The 16,377-nt window shown below is 43.2% G+C and overlaps 1 protein-coding gene across 3 annotated transcripts in view; it reads right to left on the reverse strand.

Moving 5' to 3' along the window:
* The window catches only part of GLDC (glycine decarboxylase), a 192,215-nt gene that overhangs the window by 128,746 nt on the left and 47,092 nt on the right, over window positions 1–16,377 (reverse strand). For 2 of the 3 annotated variants that reach the window (XM_029614128.1, XM_029614136.1), the window contains one exon: window positions 16,154–16,289. In XM_029614128.1, coding sequence (XP_029469988.1) covers window positions 16,154–16,289 — 136 coding nt within the window. Of the gene's footprint in view, window positions 1–8,936; window positions 9,024–16,153; window positions 16,290–16,377 lie in introns of those variants that run through there. The other variant, XM_029614144.1, reaches the window with a different exon arrangement.

Genomic DNA, 16,377 nt, shown 5'->3' on the forward strand with positions numbered 1-16,377 from the left:
GGATATGCAGCGGCCCATTAACGCTGCTCTTCTTCTGTAGGCGGCCTATGCTCCTCCATCCTGCCCACACGGCTCCGGCAAAGTTTTTCTTCCACGGCTCGCACCCCCTAATGCTCGGCACCCTAGGCCCAGGCCTAGAACTTCCGCCGGCCCTGATACTAACACTCCTAGTATGGGGAAATAAAATCCCAGACCTAGAGGCAGGTCATGAAAGAGGCTGACATGGATATAGTGGTGGTTACAGAAGTATGACTGGTATAACTATACCAGGCTATAATCTATTTATGAAGGACAGGGTAGAAAGAAAGGGTGTGATGCTATAATCTAAAATTTAATATTAAAGCAACAGACCTGCGGGGCTTATAAGGTAAGGATGTACTGGAAAGAGAGAACAGAACAAAACCATTTATACTGGCGTGATATACAGACCTCTTTTGTAGGCAGAAAACATGGACAGTGATTTCACACAATTGCTATGAAAGGGGAGGTTGCTGTTGCTAGGTGATTTCAATCTGCCAGATGTTGATTGGGACATCTTGGCTGATGAGTGCTGGATTGCCTGCAGAAAGAACTATTCTGGCATTTCAGACGTGAGGGGCAGATACTGACTTGGTGTTTACAAATGGGGAGGCTGTCATCATACTGGGAATCACCAGATGGTGTGGTTCAGTATTAGAGCACAGGTAGTGATAGCTCATTCAAAGGTTGAGGGTCCTGGCTTCCCCACCGCTGGTAAGGATGAATGTTACTGCACTGAGGGGGGGGGGGGCAGGGATATCTTAGGCAAGGGATGGGGATAGAGAGAGGGATGTTGCTGAGTGGGTGGGTGGGAGAATCTGCTTAATATTATTTTACCATCCTGTCTTCTCTCCACCAAAATAAACTATTTACCCAGAAAAAAAAGTCAATTTTTTTCCCCGGATTTTCTCCTGTTTTTATTTTTGTCATAATGAACCCTGATAAATTCCAAGGAAAATGTTTTTTTTAAATTATCCTGAAAATTAAAGTCCCTAAAGATACCGTAAAGGTAACAACCTTTTTATTAGAAAAGGAAATGTCAGAAGAGAAAAAAAAAAGGAACACTAACTTTAAGTGGCTGTAGAGACAAGGGTAAAAAGGTTAGTGTTCATACATTACAGAGAGGAAGGCAGGAAACATTTTAAAAAAGAGAAATTGGAACATAAGAACAATGGTGCAAATGGAAGAAAAATAACTAATACCAAAAAAACAGGGGCACAAGACACTTTAGATGTTAGGAAGTGCAAAAATGGGAGTGTAAGACTGAAAAGACAGGGGTGGGAATGTGAAGAGGCCGAGTGCTTATGTAGAGAACATGAAAGATTCTCTACTAGAAAGCCTATTCCAAGTCCTTTACAGGGCAGCAGTAGCTGTGGGTTTTGTCTCCCTCATGTGGCAGATTCAGATGGTGCGCTCTAACAGTTTATAAACCTCTACCACCTTATAAGGACATGGAATTCTTAATTAACCTTTCAGGGGGCAGGATTTTCCTACCTCCTGTTATTTTGGGATTTTTTGTTTGGATTTCTCGAATTGACCATCTTAGAGCAACATGCCTCTTACTGTCCCCTCTATTAATTGCAATTGATGGGAAAAGGACTCAGTCTCTTGGACCAAGAACTGGATGAAGAAATGGAGACAGCTGGTCTTATCCCTTAATTTTGTCCATGGTTTTGGAAAACTTTTGTTAAGTGGGGAGGAAGTTTCTCCCAGCCTTCCTGACTCTTCTTGGTTTCCCCTTTTGAGTAAACATTGTCCTCGTTTTATTTCAATTGAGAGCCCTGGGCCTAGGGACTCAGATCTATTAACATCTGGAGAAGGTGGTGTCTTTCACTTAGAAAGCACCTGAAGAGTAGCTGTGAAGTCATGGAGCAATGGATTCACATCCAGTACCTGGGGGAGAGAGGAAGACGGCAGATGAACCTAGCTGATGCCCATATCTTATAAGAGACCAATTCATGAGAGTGGAATAGTCCCAACTAGGTGCTGCAAGAAAAGGAGAACAGGGAAGACTACACGAGGGGTAGGATAACTAGGTGCTTGAGAATCCTTTAAGTAATTAGAACCACATTTCTACCCATTTCACAATGGGAAGAGCTGAACATTTTCTGCTGATTAGCAAAGAGGAGGAGTTAAATTATCAAAGAAAATGGACTAACATCTTGTTACAGAAAGGGGGGGCCTTAGGAGGCCTTAGCCATCTGTTATGCACTCGCAGGCTTTGGCTAGATGTGGAAAGAGATGCCATGAGCAGCTGCTGCGCGAGAAGAGGAGATGTGTGCCCTTGGACCTCTGTGAACCCAGAGAGGAGCTCCGGGGAAACACCGAGGCTGGTGAGACAAATCAGTGTCTGGGTCGAGACCAAGCCCAGGCCCCTGCCGACCCGCATACCTCAGTGAGACCAACCACCCTTGGTTGGTCTCTGAGTGGTCCTCAGACTACTCCAAGCCCTTTTGGACCTACCACTGGGAACAGCAATGGCAGCAGGCCGAACAGGAGACGAGGGCAGACGAAGGATCGGGAACAAAGACTGAGACAGGAGACTTGGGGCGTGAAGACTCAGACGAGAAGCTTGAGATGTGAAGACTCAGAATCAAGGTTTTAGGAACAAGTACTGGTTTGAGACTGCAACGCAATACGCCCTACACAGCCCACGGCGGACCACGCTTGAGTGCTGAGCAGACTCCAGACAAATACATGGTAGTTGAAGCCAGAACATGGCGAAGATTCAGTAGAAGCCTGTACCAAGGCATGCCCTACACAGCTGCCCGTGGCTGGTCGCAGACCACGCTGGAATGGCACAGGTTCAATCAGAGTCTTAGACATGGATGGTGCAGCCACCAGGACATCCGAGGACCGAGACAAAATCCAGAGTAAGGGACCAAGACGAGACTTGGCTTCGAGCACAGGGAAGGGGGCCAAGGCGAGACTTTGCTTAAGGCATGAAACATGGGACCAAGACAAGACTTGGCTTCAAAGTGAATATGACCCTCCGGAGACTAGTGCTGCGAGACGAGAAGGCTGGCCTATGCCACGAGGTGACGACCAGACATGACAAGCCAGAGAAGATAGCCATGAGGAACCAAGGGTCCAGGAAGCAGAAGCAGAGAAGAAGCATCAGGAAGGAACCCAAATGTCCGAGGCTCCAATGTCCGAGAACAGGAACCGGACAAAATGGATTTACCCTTGGGATGGACATTTGGAGGACTTGAGGAGCTGGAACATCACAGGAAGATCATGAGACATCAGGAAAACCACAAAACATCAGGAAGAGACCAGGAACATGAAGAACGATGAGGGATCCCACGAAGAACAGGAAAGTCCTTGAGACAAACAAACTCCTTGCGAAGGCCACTAAGGACTGGAAGCTGGGCCTTTATATAGGGCAGAAGATCAGGAAACGCCCTAGGAGTCCAGATGGGGCCAGGAGGCTGGCCCTTTAAATCTCTGAAGGAGGCGCAGCCCACACACTAGGAGATGGGAAGCAGGAAGAATGCAGAACCATGGCCAGCAGCCATGCTGCAGGAGCAGTGCAGGGAGAAGCCAGGCCTCTACACAGGCCCCGATGTCAGCGGCGGCTCCTGCCGCTGCTGGGAGCACAGAGGGCGGCTCCAGCCGCCAGGAAAGCCTGGGGACTGCAGCCTCCAGGCCGTGAAGCTGAAGAGAGCGTTGGCTGCACTCCCTGCCGGAAGAGGGTCCCGATAGGCGGGCTCCAAGCCACGCTGAAGATTAAAGTCCTCGGCTCCTGCGCTGCAGAGGTAAGTGCAGAATCATAACACATCTGAAGACTATGCTGGAGGTTTAAGGCAGTGGTTCTCAACCTTTTTTCGGCCTGGGTACACCTGACAGATGGTTCTCACATGCGTGACACACTGAACATGTGACTCATGTGTCTAAATGTAAACTCACACTGCACCCACAGGAACCCCTCTCAACCACCAACAATGGGTGCAGAGCAGAACTAGGGCATTACCCATACAAATCCATACAAAAGGTATTCTGGTAAAATCAGCTAATAAGACTCTGCTTGCCATCCCATCAGTAACAACTGCTAGCCTAACTACAACTAGAGAAAGAGCAGCTTCAATATCCGGACCTCGCCTATGGAACTCACTACCTGAAAACCTTAGGTTACAAAATGACACGAAACTATTCAAAAAACAATTCAAAACATTCCTATTTAAACAAACTTACAAAAACAGCATCGGTTAACAAAATCACCGCCAAATATATACACCAAGATAAGAAACCTTTGCACTAAAAAAAAAAAAAAAACAAAACTACTGACAAAATATGCAACAGTAACCATCAATTACCTAAACTGCTAGTAAAGCTAAATGTAACCAATAATTACCCCAACTGTTAGCAAAGTTCAATACAACCAAGCTAACTTTAGCAAATCGAAAGATCACCATGTTTCTTCTAGTAAAGTTAAATCTTAACTAAATGTACCTGTTTTAACTGTTATGACATTCATTGTAAGAAGTTGTTATATCTGAAAACCGGAGTGAAGGCATGTACCAAACTTTGGTATATAAAAAAACACAAATAAATAAAAAGCAAAACAAACTCCCTTTACTACCAGGCGCAACAGCCCTTCTTATAAAAAGACAGTAATTTACCACTAATGAGAAAACACAACAAATAAGATTGATACAAATGCCTACATGCTAGTAAAATACCTCACCTCGGTCAAACACACAGAACGACCACAAATTATAAATATGGAGATAGAAACTGGAATGAAAAACCAAAAAAGCCACTCTGCATGCAATGCAAGCCTGGAGAAATGGAAAGAGAAATATAGCACCTAATATAATAATGCACACAAACTAACCCGCACAAAGTTACACCTGTATTATGGAACACACTCAAACAGTAACAACCTTATCTATGAAAAGGCAACACTACAAATATTTAACCAGGCCCTAAACACTAATACATCTCCTATTAGGAAAACAGAGCAAGCCAAGCTGCTGTAGATTCCCACTCAGAAATAATTGTAAAACTATACTAATAAATGTTACAAAACAGCTGATGAACAGAACATCCACCAATTAAAAACTCAAAAAGGCTGCAGCTTTGTTCACGGTCCTCTTCCTTAGGGCCCACAACTGGTCACTCACACCAGTCAGGGCGCTTGTGCGTGAGATAGAATGGGTGCCTGGGTGCACGAGTGAGAGCTTCTGGCTGCTGGGATATCTGTGCACAGTGCAAACTATATTGCTCAAATTGTCCCAGGTAACATCATTTCAGAACATTAATTGCTCTTGAGGATGAGTAAGTGACTTCTGTGCACAGTGCAAACTAAGTTGTACAGTTATTGAAATAAAGGCAAGTGCTAGGGATGTGCAGAGGGACTGCATACGTTGCAAAGGCTATCGGCGCCATTTTGAATACTGGCAGCAGACAGCCCGACTGCAGGAGATCGCTCCCAGACCCCCGCTGGACCACCAGGGACTTTTGGTAAGTCCTGGGTGGGTCAGGAGGGTGGGAGGATTGTTTAAATTCACTACTTTAGACGGCCGAATAATTTGGTGAAGATTCGTCATATTCGTGGGAATCACGATATGTTTCGCTTCCCCACGAATACAACGAATATGGCCCTATACGTTGCGGATTGCCAATACGTTGCAAACGAATGCACACCCCTAGCAAGTGCAACATAACTGCAATATAGGCATGTTAGGAACCTAGATGAGTTTAATTTTTATCCTTTACCTATGTCTGGGATTGTCCCCTGGAACTTGAGAAATGCAATCATTTATAATAATTCAGAAAACAATTGAATTTCATCTAATCCCCAGACTCCCCCGGCCCCTATCTGCCTGCCGGGAGCGCCTATGGCCCCATCTGTAACCAGTGCGGCCGAGTACCACTTATTTTAATTGCGGCTCGGCCGCGCTCACTGTTGTATTGGGGGGGGGGGGGGGCAGAGGGGGAGGAATTCCCAGAGCAACTGGCCCCATCATGCTTGCAGCTCACTGCTGGCCTCTTCTCTTTGCGGCTCACCGGCACAACCGGCCCATGGCGGCCTAGCTCCTTTGCCGCCACGGGCCTCGACACTGCCACTCCTTCCAGCCACCCTCAAAACCATCCCACCCCCGGGCTATGGGATGCCCATTCTTTCCGCCCCACCGGCCAATCAGAAGCTTCCTCCCTTCTTCCTACTCCCACTGGCAGGAAGGGAGGAAGCTTCCCATTGGCCTGCGGGGGCAGGGAGAAGGGAAGCACAACGGGCAGCGGGACACCGGGAGCCGCATCACCGGCCAGTGCTTGGAAACGACTCGAGAATCACTGGTTTAAGGTCACAAATTTATTGAGAACTTAATATGTAACTCAATGGGACAGTAACATTAAGAGCTGCAAAGAACCATTTATTCAATTTCAACAAATTATCAGTAAAAGTGAGATGGAAACCACACCAGCTTCCAAAGTGATTATTGCTACCATGTGTTTTAATCTATCATCAATGCTGTTTACAAGGGACTTAAAGGGGTGACATGAGGTAAAGCAATACAAGAGGGCATAGAAGTTAGTCTCCCCCCCCCCCCCCTCCAAGGGAATTCTGGACACTCAGAATTTGAGCGCCTTTTTGAGATGTGTACCCTGGACTCCTAAGAACATAAGAAAATGCCATATTGGGTCAGACCAAGGGTCCATCAAGCCCAGCATCCTGTTTCCAACAGAGGCCAATCCAGGCCATAAGAACCTTGCAAGTACCCAAACACTAAGCCTATTCCATGTTACCATTGCTAATGGCAGTGGCTATTCTCTAAGTGAAAATAATAGCAGGTAATGGACTCCTCCTCCAAGAACTTATCCAATCCTTTTTTAAACACAGCTATACTAACTGCACTAACCACATTCTCTGGCAACAAATTCCAGAGTTTAATTGTCCGTTGAGTAAAAAAGAACTTTCTCCGATTAGTTTTAAATGTGCCCCATGCTAACTTCATGGAGTGCCCCCTAGTCTTTCTACTATCCGAAAGAGTAAATAACCGATTCACATCTACCCGTTCTAGACCTCATGATTTTAAACACCTCTATCATATTCCCCCCTCATGATTTTAAACACCTCTATCATATCCCCCCTCAGTCGTCTCTTCTCCAAGCTGAAAAGTCCTAACCTCTTTAGTCTTTCCTCATAGGGGAGCTGTTCCATTCCCCTTATTTTGGTAGCCCTTCTCTGTACCTTCTCCATCGCAATTATATCTTTGAGATGCGGCGACCAGAATTGTACACAGTATTCAAGTTGCGGTCTCACCATGGAGCGATACAGAGGCATTATGACATTTTCCGTTTTATTCACCATTCCCTTTCTAATAATTCCCAACATTCTGTTTGCTTTTTTGACTGCCGCAGCACACTGAACCGACGATTTCAATGTGTTATCCACTATGACGCCTAGATCTCTTTCTTGAGTTGTAGCACCTAATATGGAACCCAACATTGTGTAATTATAGCATGGGTTATTTTTCCCTATATGCATCACCTTGCACTTATCCACATTAAATTTCATCTGCCATTTGGATGCCCAATTTTCCAGTCTCACAAGGTCTTCCTGCAATTTATCACAATCTGCTTGTGATTTAACTACTCTGAACAATTTTGTGTCATCTGCAAATTTGATTCTCTCACTCGTCGTATTTCTTTCCAGATCATTTATAAATATATTGAAAAGTAAGTGCCCCAATAAAGATCCCTGAGGCACTCCACTGTCCACTCCCTTCCACTGAGAAAATTGTCCATTTAATCCTACTCTGTTTCCTGTCTTTTAGCCAGTTTGCAATCCACGAAAGGACATCGCCACCTATCCCATGACTTTTTACTTTACCTTTGCTATCCTCCAGTCTTCAGGTACAATGGATGATTTTAATGATAGGTTACAAATTTTACTAATAGGTCTGAAATTTCATTTTTTAGTTCCTTCAGAACTCTGGGGTGTATACCATCCGGTCCAGGTGATTGACTGATTGACAAACTGAAGAGTAGTAAATCTCCTCTCAGAGATTAGCCAGCCTTTGGGCTACACTTAAATATGCTCACTGCAGAAGGGCTTGGAATAGGATCACAGAAATTGCAACAAATAGGAGTGTAAGGGAGATAGACCTCAAACAATTTTCAGAAGACTTGTTTGCGAGAAGTTAGCAAAACTGAGTAGATAAAATGGAGCATCACTGGCTGACCTTTTTAATGCTTCTTTAGAGTCAGGAGTGGCTCTAAAGGTCTGGAGACAAGCAGAGAACATAACTGCCATGCTGGGTCCATCGAGCCCAGCATCCTGACAGTGGACAGTCAAAGCCACAAGTATCTAGCAGATCCCAAAATGCAGATTTCCTGTTAACTCACTACCAGGGAGAGAAGTGGCTTTACCTGGCTCATGTTTTATGGACTTTTTTCTTAAGTACTTATCCAAAGCTCTTGTAAACTCCACTATGCTAGTTGCCTTGAGAGTGTCTCCTAGCAAGAGATTCCTCAAGCTTGTGCATCGCGTGGAGTACATCCCATGATGTTTTAAATCTTTCAATCTGTCCTTGTTTTAGCATCATTTACCATTCCATCCCACTCATGATTTTATATACTTCTGTCCCCTCCCTAACCTGAGCAGAGAATCCATTCCATCCCCTCTATCATTCTTGTTGCCCTTCTCTTCACCTGTTCTACTTCCTCTGCTTTTTTGAGATGGAATGATCAGAACTGTACACAATATTCAAGGTGCAGGGTCACACTGGATTGCGAGAAGCAATAGGATGTTCTCCAATTTATTCCTCATTCCTTTTTGGATCACTCCTAACATTCTATTTGCTTTTTTGACCACCACTGCAGACTGAGCCGAAGATTTCAATGCATTATCCACAAGGACTCTAAGGTCCTTTGCCTAGGTGCTGTACAATACGGAATCCTGCAACATGTACCTGCAGTTGAGATTATTTTTTCCTGTGTACATCACTTGGCACTTTTCCCACATTACATTTTATCTGCTATTTAGATGCCCAGTCTCCTCGTCTCACAAGGGCATTCTTCTGCAGTTCTTCACAATCCACTACTGTTTTAACTGAACAATTTTGTCTTATCTGCAACTCTGATCACGTCACTTATTCATAAATGATCTGGAAAAGAAAACATGTTACACAGTGTATGTTAAAGGTCCCAGAACAAATCCCTGTGGTACATTATTGGCAGCCTTTCTCCATTTGGAAAACTGACCACTTAGTCCTACCCTCTGTTTCCTGTCTTAACCAGTTACTGATCCACCATAGGACTCTGCCTCCTATCCCATGATTTAAGCCTTCTGAAGTGTTTTATGGGGTACTTGTCAAATGCCTTCTTAAAATCCAAATACAGTATATTAACTGGTTTACCTTTAACTACAAGTTTTACACATTTAAAAAAAATCTAAGATTTGTAAGACAAGATTTCCCCTTTGCTAAAACCATGTTTACTTCCCCATTAACTTATGTTTATCTATATGGCCAGCAGTTTCATTTAACTATAGCATTTTGCCTCACACTGATGTCAGGCTCACCAGCCTTTTTTCCAAATCACCTCTGGGGCTCTTTAAAAAAAAAAAAAAAAAAAAAAAATCAGCATTACATTGGCCACCCTTCAGTCTTCATGTATTATGGTCTTTTTAAATGACAGGTTACAGATTACTAGTAACAGGTTTACAAATTCATGTTTTAAGTTTTCAGGACTCTGAGGTAGTAACCATCTGGACCTGGTAATTTACTCTTCAGTTTGTCAGTTTGATTTATTAACTCCTTCATTAACAGATATTTGCTTCAGCTGCTCAGAATCAAAGTATTTCCCGTGTAGGTATTTTCCCATCATCCTTCTCAAAGATCGAGGCAAGCAATTCAGTTTTTCTGCTATTTCCTTGTCCTCTGATCAACCCTTTTATCCCTCAGGCATCCAGCAGCCCGAATGACTCACTCAGGCTTTTTGCTTTTAACATGCTTGAAAGTTTAGTTTCTGCCGGTTCTCAAATTATCTTGGCCTGTCTTACTACTGTTTTACATCCAGCTTGCCAGTACTTATGCTCTAGCCTCTTTCCCTCATTAGGGTCTGCTTTCCAAACTGGCATATTTTGGAATATGCCAGTTTGGTTTTAAATCCCTTAATGCACAGCTATAGGAAGGAACAGAAAAATCAGCTGCCTCAAAAGGAAGAAAAACTTGCTTCCTGCCAAGTTTTTCCCCCAATTAAACTAGAAACAAAAAAGCTCCCCAGCACAAACTGGCAGTGATGCAGCCCTGTGCTTTCCTCGGAAAGCAATACTGGTGTTCGTCACCATGGCAATTAACAGAAAATGAAAAAAAAAAAAAACCAGCAGGAAAAAATAAACCTCACCACAGCAGGTCGGGCACAACAAAGACATGTAACCAACCAGAATGCTTTTACATTAGGAGCAGATGTAGATCAGATGGGTTCTGTCACTGGAACCAGGAGGCCCAGACCTGTCCTGTCCTAGAGGAAGGGAAGAGCTGAATCCTCAGTATATAGCAGGGGTTTGCCTTCCCCTCCGTTTTTTGTTTTTTTTTTAAATGCCAGTATTCATTTTCTAAAGAAACAGCTGTAATGGGAAAGATGCCACGCTGTACTCAGGTGCCTCGCTCTAGCAGCCATCCCATAGAGAAAGTCAGACTCAAATCTGAAGGAGGAGCTGGGTGGTGCAAGCATACAGGAGGAGTGATACTGCCGGCGGACAAGGGTGCTGGCAAGCGAATAAAACTTCCAGCTTTTGTAATGCACTACATGGCTGTAACTAAAGTGTGAAAAACTAGGTTTTTGTAGCAAGATCTGAGATCATCTTTTTAACTATTTAACCCCGTAGAATGAAATGGGAATATTTGGCAACATTTTAAGCTTTTTTAATATCTACTACCTGCTCTGTTTTCTACACAACAAATCTCTCAAAATCCACACAGTTTCACAAGTGTGCACATTTTGCTCAACTAGTGTAAAGTTTGACAGAATGAAGAAAAAAAATAGTCTTTTTACATCCTTAATCTCTACATTAGGGAATAAAAGGGGGAATTCTACATGTAGCAAGCCTTGTATTCTCAAGCGACAATGATTCTGGTGTGACAAAGGGCTGAGATAGACCATGGGATGTTAGCATTAGATCATGAAGGTGAACAGCAGAGCCCTGAACAAGTCAAATCCATGGCCAATGTCACTCCTAATAGCCAATGCAACACAAAACGTACTGAACCAAGTCAGGAAATCCTAGGTTTAGCTGTTTTCCGAGCATTCCAGCCAGCCATGGCAGATTCTACTCACAAATCCTTGTACACCTTGGTTTAGGAAGCTAAACTAGATTATACATGAACTGTTCCAGAGCCCCATCTACTGGCCTGCACAAGATGTTTTCTTTTTTTTTTTTTTAATTCATGTTCTATTGAACTTAAGCAATAGACAGATTACATTAAGACATCCAGCCATTGATAGACCATCCAGAAGGGGAAAACAAAAATATGAGCTAGAGGCCACAGAAAAACCTTTGCGTAGCCATTAGATAAATTTCTAGGAAGCACGATGACATTTCTTTAATGAGAGAGCACAGCTCTGGGATTAGAGAATTCCATGGCATTATAGGGGCAAAAAAAAAAATCCTATGTGCCTGGTTATCCCACTGCTTGCACCTGCAGCCTCACTGGATCCTCACACAGAGGGAAGAAAGAAAGGTAAATAAGGAAAGGAACTAAATGGTAAACAAAAAAATGTCACCATTGCTTAGAGAAATTTTGGCTATGACCAAGTTCTCTAAATTTTCTATCCCAACAGATCATCCCTCACCAAGTGGACATGATAAACATCAGTGATTGACGATCTCAGTTTAGCATCATGAAAAGATCATAAACTTAAGTCTGGAATAAAAAAAAAAAATCTTAAAAATGTTTCTCACGCACAGATCACACATTTTAATTTAAGGAGATCACAGCTCTCAAGAAGGTTAACTAGAGGCTATGTTACCTCTGGGTCGCAAGACAGCCTTGCTCTCATTCCTGATCATGAGAATAAAACCATTATGCATTCTGTATTTATCCTAAATTGGTTTCTAACAGCCTCTGCTTCCACCTGTTCTATGTATCTGGCTTCACGTGGCGTCCTGTTAACCACACATCTGTTTGGCCATCATGTTTACAGAGCGCTGCAGTCATTTCGTTACCAAATGCTGAGCGGGTCTCCTTAGAAACCGAACAAATTCCAGTGACGTGACAGGAAAGTCAACTACTGCCACCAGCCAGGGGACAATATTCTGCTGCTTAAAAATTTACATTCGGTCTAGACTTGCATTTCAGATGCTAGGGCTGCAGTCCCGAGTGCATGGCAGGACAATTGTTGCCGAGGACAGGTGTGATTTTAAAAGGGGCACGCTTTATTTACTGGACAGAGCTATCCAAACAAATTTCAGAACACACGACAAATGAAGCAGGAAAACCACTACACTATACCCAGAAGAAAAAAAAATGCTGCAGTCATGGCACTAGATTTTCAGTATTTAAAATGCAGTTTAAATAAATAACTGCACACTTGTAAAGAAAGAGAAAGGACAGGAAGAAGCAAGGATGTGATGGATCGATGTTGGCTGAGAGCCTCTTGTCAAGGAACACTTGACAAGCGGTGCCCAGGCTTTTGCTCCACAAAGCTTTTGAAAAATTCAGAAACTTTCTGCAAAAGGGGGTAATAAATCTGATCCCATGAGGCAGAGAGTGCCATTTTCACTACTCAAGGAACTGATTCTAGCTAAAGTAAACCAAGCCCCTCTCACCCCAGACATCCCTCCCACCACTCTCCCCCAGAGACTAAAACTTCCAAATTTCTAAAACAGAACTTGGAAGGGCAAGTCCTGTGACCAGAACTTGTTTGAACGAACTAACAAAAGTATCTTCCATGCGGTGGAGTAGAGGGTGGGGACTTGTTTTGCTGTAAAATCACGAGGAGCTGGAGGAAAGCCAGCCAGAGGAAGCACAAAAGAAGTTCATCACTTGCACTCAAACTAGCACTGAAAGAGGTAAGAGCAAAGGGCTTATCAACCAAGATCTTTCACCTCAGCATGAAAATGAGCGGTCAAGCAAAAGGTCTGGAGAGAAGGAGAAGCAGCTGCCTGGCCAGAGCCTTTGTTGGACAGCTAGCATACTTCATACCGTAATGACTTCCATGAGGAAGGCTAGAGTCTCCTGCAGGCTGGCCCTAGAGCACTGGTGTAGCCAGAGCTGGGTTTTTTGGGTGGGGACAAGGTTAACTTTGGTCAGAAAAATCGTGGAAACAAAGAATAAAATCACATGAAAAATCACATGAAAAAGTAGCAATGCAAATACTACACCAGACCCTACAACATTACTATATCACCTACTGGAGTAACAGAACAAGCTGGACTGCTAGAGAGAAACTACAACTAGCAGAAATACTGCATTTCTATCACACACACAGGCAAAACAGAGACTGACCCTTACCTAATACAGAAATAAGAGACCACAAATTAGAAACAGAAACATGCAGATAAAGCCAAAATAGAAAGCCTGAGAAACTAAAGTCTCTGAACAGTGGAATACTGAAGAAAGCAAAAATACAAAAATATAAGAAATGCACATTCCCAAAGATGGCATATTCTGATTGCTAAAATCAGTGGGTTTTTTTTACCTTTGTCTGATCTTTGTATTTTTCTAATCAGTTGATACCAGTCTCTTTTTTTCCCATGTCAGTCGTTTCCTAATTCCTTTTCCTGGTCTCTGTTTCTTCTACTACTGTCTTCTTCCCATCCTGTCACACACACACACACACGCTCATGCTTTCTCACAGACTCCCTCATACATGTGCAGCTCTCACTTTCACATTTGCATGAGCAAATCTATCTCATGCATATTCATTGTGAATTTTAAAAAAGCAAACAGTGTTAGGAATTATTAGGAAAGAAATGGTGAATAAAACAGAAAATGTCATAATGCCTGCCCTTGAATACTGTGTACAATTCTGGTTGCCGCATTTCAAAAAAAAGATATAGTTGCGATGGAGAAGGTACAGAGAAGGGCAACCAAAATGATAAAGGGAATGGAACAGCTCCCCTATGAAGAAAGACTAAAGAGTTTAGGGCTGTTCAGCTTGGAGAAGAGACGGCTGAGGGGGGATATGATAGAGGTGTTTAAAATCATGAGAGGTCTGGAACGGGTAAATGTGAATTGGTTATATAATCTTTCGGATAATAGAAGGACTAGGGGGCACTCCATAAAGTTAGTAAGTAGCGCATTTAAAACTAATCGGAGAAAATTCTCACTCTCAACAATTAAGCTCTGGAAATTGTTGCCAGAGGATGTGGTTAGTTGTTAGTGTAGCTGGGTTTAAAAAAGGTCTGGATAAGTTCTTGGAGGAGAAGTCCGTTACCTGCTATCAATCAAGTTGCTATTACTGGCATCAATAAAATGGGATCTACTTAGTGTTTGGGTACTTGCAGCCTGGATTGGCCACTGTTGGAAACAGGATGCTGGCATTGATGGACCCTTAGTCTGACCCAGTATGGCATGTTCTTATGTTCTTATATCCTGAAAACCAGGCTGGTTCGATATGCCCGAAGGAATGGGTTGAAAAGCACTGCACTACCAAACATACCCGCGCCCCCCCCCCCTCCCCCCGCCAGGTTCCCAATCTCACCTCCCCCCCCCCCCCCCCCCCACTCTCTCGTTGCGGGCAGATTATGTGCCAAATTGAGACTAATTTCCTCATTTAGTTATAAGAATTATGATCTTGTGTATGTGACATGGTCCATCCATATTTGAAGACTGTACAAATTAGCACATGGCATATGGTTTATTTTGTATTTTTACATCATGTAATTTCTCCTGGTTAATTTTCAAGTTTATTCTTGAAGTGTACGACAAAGCTGTATTTAAAAAGCAATCCAGATTTTTTACAGTTATCAGGCAGTCCCTCCCCCTCAAAAAAATCCAGTCTATGATACATAAAATGCATCTGGTTATAATACTATTCCTTGAATTCTGAAGTGGTCTATCTTTAGGAGACACTTATTTAAAAGCATTTCTTAACCACAAGTTCCCCTGATCATGGCGGTTTACAATAAAACTACAAAAAAAAAAAAAGGTCAGTCACAGCTCTAAGAAGCCAGTTATGAGCCAAGTCCATCTCTTGCATCGTCACCTATTTACCTACTCTGAAACCTTGTAGCCAGCAATTGCATAAGGTTTGCTCCAATATAGAAAGTACTACAGAACAGCACTGGAGGACCACAGTTCAGCTCATCTAATCTAGAAGGCTTTGGAGAATGATCAAGATGGAAATCTAAAGAGTGAATACCAGGCAAGAATGAGCAAGGTGGGTCATGATGGCTTATCAGAGCAAATGCTAACATTAGTAACAGGCCGATACAGTACATTGCGCTCCGGCGGAGTGCACTGTTAACCGGCATTTGGACACGCGTTTGACGCGCTAGCTTTACCCCAAATTCAGTAAGGGGTAATAGCGCGTCGAAAATGCGTGTCCAACCCCCCCCCCCCCGAAACTAATAGCACCCGCAACATGCAAATGCATGTTGATGGCCCTATTAGTCATTCCTGCGCGATACAGTAAGTAAAATGTGCAGCCAAGCCGCACATTTTACTTTAAGAAATTAGTGCCTACCCAAAGGTAGGCGTTAATTTCTGCTGATGCTGGGGAAGTGCACAGAAAAGCAGTAAAAACTGCTTTTCTGTGCACCCGACTTAATATCATGGCGATATTAAGTCGGAGGTCCCAAAAGTTAAAAAAAGTTAAAAATTTAAAAAAAAAAATTTAAAATCAGCCTGCAGCTTGAAAACCGGACACTTAATTTTGCCGGCGTCCGGTTTCCGAACCTGTGGCTGTGAGTGGGCTCGAGAACAGACGCAGGCAAAATTGAGCGTCGGCTGTCAAACCCGCTGATAGCTGCCGTTCCTGTCCAAAAAGAGGCTTTAGAGACGCGCTAGTGACCCTAGCGCCTCTTTTTATCATGGACCCTAATTTAAATATTTTGTTTTACTGCATTGCGCGCCCAGGACACTGTGCTCCCGCGAACTTTACTGTAACGGCATGTATGTTAGATCTGATCACTACCATTTATAGTACATGAAAAGACAGGCGTTTCCAAAAGGGTCATTACCATCCTGCATTCTCCAACAGATTCCGCAAGATTGCCTGAGGCACTGAGCAGTTGTAGTATCCCATGCCAATGAAGGACCGCCAAATCTGGTTTTTGATGGCAATTTTGTGCAGAGATTGAAGTAGCTCATTTTCACCTGTTTAAAAGAAACAAGATGGAGAAAATAAAAAGTTGGAAATAGTATTCAACTTTTTTTTTTATATAGAACAATGTAATTTCCATCA

Source organism: Rhinatrema bivittatum, chromosome 1 (genome assembly GCF_901001135.1).
Source record: "Rhinatrema bivittatum chromosome 1, aRhiBiv1.1, whole genome shotgun sequence".
NCBI lineage: Eukaryota > Metazoa > Chordata > Amphibia > Gymnophiona > Rhinatrematidae > Rhinatrema > Rhinatrema bivittatum.